The following is a 5,359-nucleotide window of genomic DNA, read 5'->3' as shown; positions in this document are numbered from 1 at the left end:
GCAGACGCCCAGCAGCCGGCGCGCCGCCGCCCGGCCACCCCCAGCTCCTTCTCCCCCTAGCCCTGCCTTCCTGCCCCAACTCACGCTGCCCTCGGACCCCGGCCCGTCCGGCTGCACTCAGAGCCCTCAGCTCGCCAGGCCAACGCCCAGGAGACCCTGTGCCATGGCCGCGGCTCTTAGAAGGCCGATCGCCCACCTGTCCCGGCCCACTTGAGGACGGGGGCGTCTTCATGCGGCCCGCACACGACTCGCCCCGCCGCCGCCCCCGAGCTCCGCGCGCTGAGCCCCAGCCACAGCCCGGCACGCAACTTTGGAAGTCCGGCGGCGCTCCGAGAGAGGCGGCAGAGTCCGCACCCTGGCCCCAGCCCGGGCCCGGCCGGCACCGCCGCGTCTGGGGGAAGCGAGAGAGTCGGTAATCTCTTCGGGGATGTAAGAAGACAGATATAGGACCCCAGGCCCGCATCAGCGCCCCTCGGCTGCCTCCCGGGGTGGGGGCGGGCCCCGCACACGGTAAGACCTCTTGCTTTCGCTCAGGCTCGAGAGTCAAGATAGAGATAAATTTTAAATTTTCTGTCATCCCTCCAAGAAATCAGGCCACCGATGATTTCTGTTCTCCCTTCTTGAAGAATAAATCTCCCTTTCCCCATCGGCTCGACCTACTCTCTCCGGCCGCTTAGAAATAAAACTTGTGCTGAGCTGGGAAGGAGAAGGCGCCCACCACGAGCGCCGCAAGCGCAGGCCGGGCGCGGTTAGCGGGAGCCGGGCCCATGGGCTGCTAGCGGGCCCCCAGCTCGGGCCGGCGTCCCTGCGGCTCCCTCCCCATGTGAGGCGCGGCAGGGCGAGCGGGGCGCGGGAGGAAGAGGAGGACCCACGGGCGCCGGGCCGGAAGGCAGCTGGCAGCAGGCCCAGGCAAGCGGGCACCCGCGTTCATGTTCCGCCAGGAGCAGCCGCTGGCCGAGGGCAGCTTCGCGCCCATGGGCTCCCTGCAGCCGGACGCGGGCAACGCGAGCTGGAACGGGACCGAGGCGCCAGGGGGCGGCGCCCGGGCCACCCCTTACTCCCTGCAGGTGACGCTGACTCTGGTGTGCCTGGCCGGCCTGCTCATGCTGCTCACGGTGTTCGGCAACGTGCTTGTCATCATCGCGGTGTTCACGAGCCGCGCGCTTAAGGCGCCCCAGAACCTCTTCCTGGTGTCTCTGGCCTCGGCCGACATCCTGGTGGCCACGCTCGTCATCCCCTTCTCGCTGGCCAACGAGGTCATGGGCTACTGGTATTTCGGCAAGGCGTGGTGTGAGATCTACCTGGCGCTCGACGTGCTCTTCTGCACCTCGTCCATCGTGCACCTGTGCGCCATCAGCCTGGATCGCTACTGGTCCATCACGCAGGCCATCGAGTACAACCTGAAGCGCACGCCGCGCCGCATCAAGGCCATCATCGTCACCGTGTGGGTCATCTCGGCCGTCATCTCCTTCCCGCCGCTCATCTCCATCGAGAAGAAGGGCGGCGGCGGCGGCGAGCCGCCGGCCGAGCCGCGCTGCGAGATCAACGACCAGAAGTGGTACGTAATCTCGTCGTGCATCGGCTCCTTCTTCGCGCCCTGCCTCATCATGATCCTGGTCTACGTGCGCATCTACCAGATCGCCAAGCGCCGCACCCGCGTGCCGCCCAGCCGCCGGGGTCCGGACGCCGCCGCCGCCGCGCCGCCGGGGGGCGCCGAGCGCAGGCCCAATGGCCTGGGCCCGGAGCGCGGCGTGGGCCCGGTGGGCGCCGAGGCCGAGCCGCTGCCCGCCCAGCTCAACGGGGCCCCCGGGGAGCCCGCGCCGGCGGGATCGCGCGACGCTGACGCGCTGGACCTGGAGGAGAGCTCGTCGTCCGAGCACGCCGAGCGACCCCCGGGGACCCGCAGGTCCGAGCGCGGCCCCCGGGCCAAGGGCAAGACCCGGGCGAGTCAGGTGAAGCCCGGGGACAGCGTGCCTCGGCGCGGGCCGGGGGCCACAGGGCCCGGGGCGTCGGCGGCGGGGCCCGGGGAGGAGCGTGGCGGGGGCCCCAAGGCGTCGCGCTGGCGCGGGCGGCAGAACCGCGAGAAGCGCTTCACGTTCGTGCTGGCCGTGGTCATCGGCGTGTTCGTGGTGTGCTGGTTCCCCTTCTTCTTCACTTACACGCTCACGGCCGTGGGCTGCTCCGTGCCACGCACGCTCTTCAAGTTCTTTTTCTGGTTCGGCTACTGCAACAGCTCGCTGAACCCGGTCATCTACACCATCTTCAACCACGACTTCCGCCGGGCCTTCAAGAAGATCCTCTGCCGCGGGGACAGGAAACGGATCGTGTGAGCGCCCGGTCCGAGACCCGCGAACAGACTGGCGCCCACTACAGTCGGCGGGGATCGAGCGGCGCGTCTATGCAGTCCCAGCACACTGAAACCCGGGTCCTGCCTACTCGGTGTTTCCTGGCCCGGCCTTGCCGTGTGGCCTCCTGTGGGCCTCTGCTCTTCCCCCGCCCAGAGAAAAGAACTGGCTGGGAGGGCTGCAGGGCGCCCCCGTTGTTGTCAGAGCCGCTTGTGACTTGGAGAGATCTTCTTGCGTTCTTGGGCGTCCCCTAATCAGTATTGTTTCCTAAGGGTATTTTCACCTCCCCTGAGTCCAGCTGTCAATGCGGATCAGAGCAAGCAAGCACTGAACGGACCCCAGAGGGTATGGCTCACAAAGGATTAACGGATGGGGGTTACCCAGCCCCGGCTAATTGCTCTCCCCCTTTCCCTAACTCTGTTTTTAAACAAATGCTCAGGGCAGCCCTGCCCATCCTCCCATCCCCCACTGTAAATACACACTATTTTTGATAGTACACGCTAGGGTCCCCGAGGTCTGGGCTTTTGATGCTGTTGGAGGAGATGCCTTTGAGGCAGACACGTTGTCTTCGGTTCAGGCCAAGCCCCTTTGCAATGCGAGTCCTTTTCTGGTGTCATTACCTCGTCCTGTGTCCTTTTCACCAGCAACTGGTGACTGTCCCTTGGGCCTGGACCTGTTTTGAGATTTCCTGAGGGGGAAAAGATTTCTGTCCATTTTTTCCCGTGCCTAACAGCATAATTGCCTTTTCCTATGTAAATATTACAAGGAGGGACCAAGACAGAAGTAAATGAACCTTTCTGCCTTGCAGCAGCCCTGTGTATAAAGCCATTATCCTCTGATGCACCCTTTGCTCCAGTAACTCACTTTAAAAGTATCTCTTTCCTGGGTCCCTCCCTCCTTCTCTCCCATCTTCCCTCTCTCCAGGGCCACTGCTTGAAGAATATGTATGTTTCTATCTTGTCTATTTGTGCACCTGCCCCTCCTTCTCCAAAAGTGCTGACTGCAAGAAATCTTTTAGCTGCTGTTTTTAGATGGCGGAGTGGAAATTATGTGGAAGAAGCAAACCTGATACAATTTGCCCAAAAGGTAAACAGTTAGAAAAGACAAATGAGCCTGCCAAACTGTACAGTTCCTGCCCCGGGAGCTCTTAGGTATCAAAGTGTTGTCCTTTACCCCCTGCTTTTCTGGTTGAGATCATGTCATTGATGAACTCCCAAAATCAAGGGAGGAGGGCGGACACCTCGCGTTTACATCGGGGTTTCTACATGTTTTAGACAGAGACTCTTTAAGGCCTGCGCTCTTATTTCACTAAAGACAAACTAATGGCAGCACACGTTGCTAATGACAGTGGATTTTTTTTAAATAAAAAGTTTACAGATCAAATGTGAAATAAATATGAATTAAATGGTTCTGTCTGTTATCTGAGTTTCCAAAGCTTTAAGACCCTGGGAACATCCGATTATAAGTATATATACATGTATTTTCAATTAAAAATTTTAAATTAAACAGTACGTTACATGATAAAACACTCACCTTTGAAAGTGTGAGCAATGGCAAGGCTACCATTTACCAAGTGTTTCTTTTTATTCTTTTTTTTTTTTTTTTTAAAGATTTTATGTATTTATTTGACAGAGACAGCCAGCTGGAGAGGGAACACAAGCAGGGGGAGTGGGAGAGGAAGAAGCAGGCTCCCAGCGGAGGAGCCCGATGTGGGGCTCGATCCGAGAACGCCAGGATCACGCCCTGAGCCGAAGGCAGAAGCTTAACGACTGAGCCACCCAGGCGCCCCTATTCTTTTTTTAAGGTTTATTTATTTTAGGGCGCGAGAGAGCGCGCGCATGCGTACAACGAGGGGGGAGGGGCAGAGGGCTAGGGAGAGAAGCAGACTCCCAGCGAGCCCCGAGCCCCGCAGAGCCCTTGCTGAGCCTGTTGCAGTGCTTCAGGCGGAGCCAGAGGAGGGGCTCCACGAGGGGCTCAACCCCAGCTGGAGCTCACGACCCTGAGATCGTGACCCCAGCGGACAAGAGTCTGAAGTTTAACCGAGCCACTCAGGTGCCCCTTTCCAGGTGTTTCTTGTGTGCGGGACGCTTCGGTGAGCCCATTATAGGCTCTGCTTCATTTGATCTTAACTCCCAAGCCCTACGAGGTAGGTACTATTATTATCTCCTTTGTACAGGTGAAGAAGCTGAGTCTGAGAGGGCAAGTGGTTTGCTCGAGGTTAACACGTGGTGGGTATGCATCATACCAGCTTTATCCGGTTCCGGGGTCTGCGCTCTGAACCTCCGAGCCTTGCCAGAGTCACATTAACGCCACAGAACGCTCCCGAAGCAGGGAAGTCTCTACCTAGAGTGTGGTAGAGACACAAAGGTTGGGGTATAGCCCAAGTGTGTAGATCTACACAAAGTGTTACGTGCTGCAAAGTGTCTGTATGCCCTAAAGTGTGTGTATACCTCAAAGTGTGGATATACCCCCAAGCGTAGAATATACTTCAAAATGTGTATCACACCTTACAGCGTGATAATATGCAGCATGCGGTGTATGGCTGAGTGTGGTCCGTGCACAAAGTGTGGTAGAGACGCCTGCATCCAGCCGCGTGTTGGTTGGTGGCTTGAATTGTCTCTGGCGGAAGGCGCGGGTCCTTCCGGTTGCGCTCCTGTAGTACAAGTTTCCCCTCTGCTGTCTAGGAGGGCTTAATATCTTCGCCCTGCGGTTCTGGTTCTGTGATTTGAAGCTGAAAGGGTCCTTAGAGATCCAGGAATCCAGCCCCTCCTCATCAAAGGGGAAGTGACTTGCCCAGGGTCCCACAGCTCGGGAGACATGCTGCCTGGTTCAGTTTAGGAGCAGCCGAGGGATGGAGTGGTTCTGCGCTTATGTATAATCAGGTGTGGCCCTGACGGAAGAGAGCCACTCACAGAGGAGCTGGGTTTGAGGGCAAAGGACAGGTGGTGGTTTGGGGTAGATGAAATTGTAAGGCCAGCTGCCTCTAACACATGCGCAGACCAACTTTGGACGTC

General features: G+C 58.7%; 1 protein-coding gene across 1 annotated transcript; it reads left to right on the top strand.

Annotated features, from left to right (window-relative positions):
• Positions 1 to 921: 921 nt before the first annotated feature.
• On the top strand, positions 922 to 3,751 carry ADRA2A (adrenoceptor alpha 2A). The gene has a single exon (XM_026494108.4). The coding sequence runs from the start codon at positions 930 to 932 to the stop codon at positions 2,328 to 2,330; it is 1,401 nt and encodes a 466-aa protein (XP_026349893.1). The 5' UTR covers positions 922 to 929; the 3' UTR covers positions 2,331 to 3,751.
• The last annotated feature ends 1,608 nt before the right edge of the window (positions 3,752 to 5,359 follow it).

This window comes from Ursus arctos, unplaced genomic scaffold (assembly GCF_023065955.2).
Source record: "Ursus arctos isolate Adak ecotype North America unplaced genomic scaffold, UrsArc2.0 scaffold_7, whole genome shotgun sequence".
Classification (NCBI taxonomy): Eukaryota; Metazoa; Chordata; class Mammalia; order Carnivora; family Ursidae; genus Ursus; species Ursus arctos.
The sequence above is the reverse complement of the archived record's forward strand: the minus strand, read 5'-3'. Positions and strand labels throughout refer to the sequence as shown.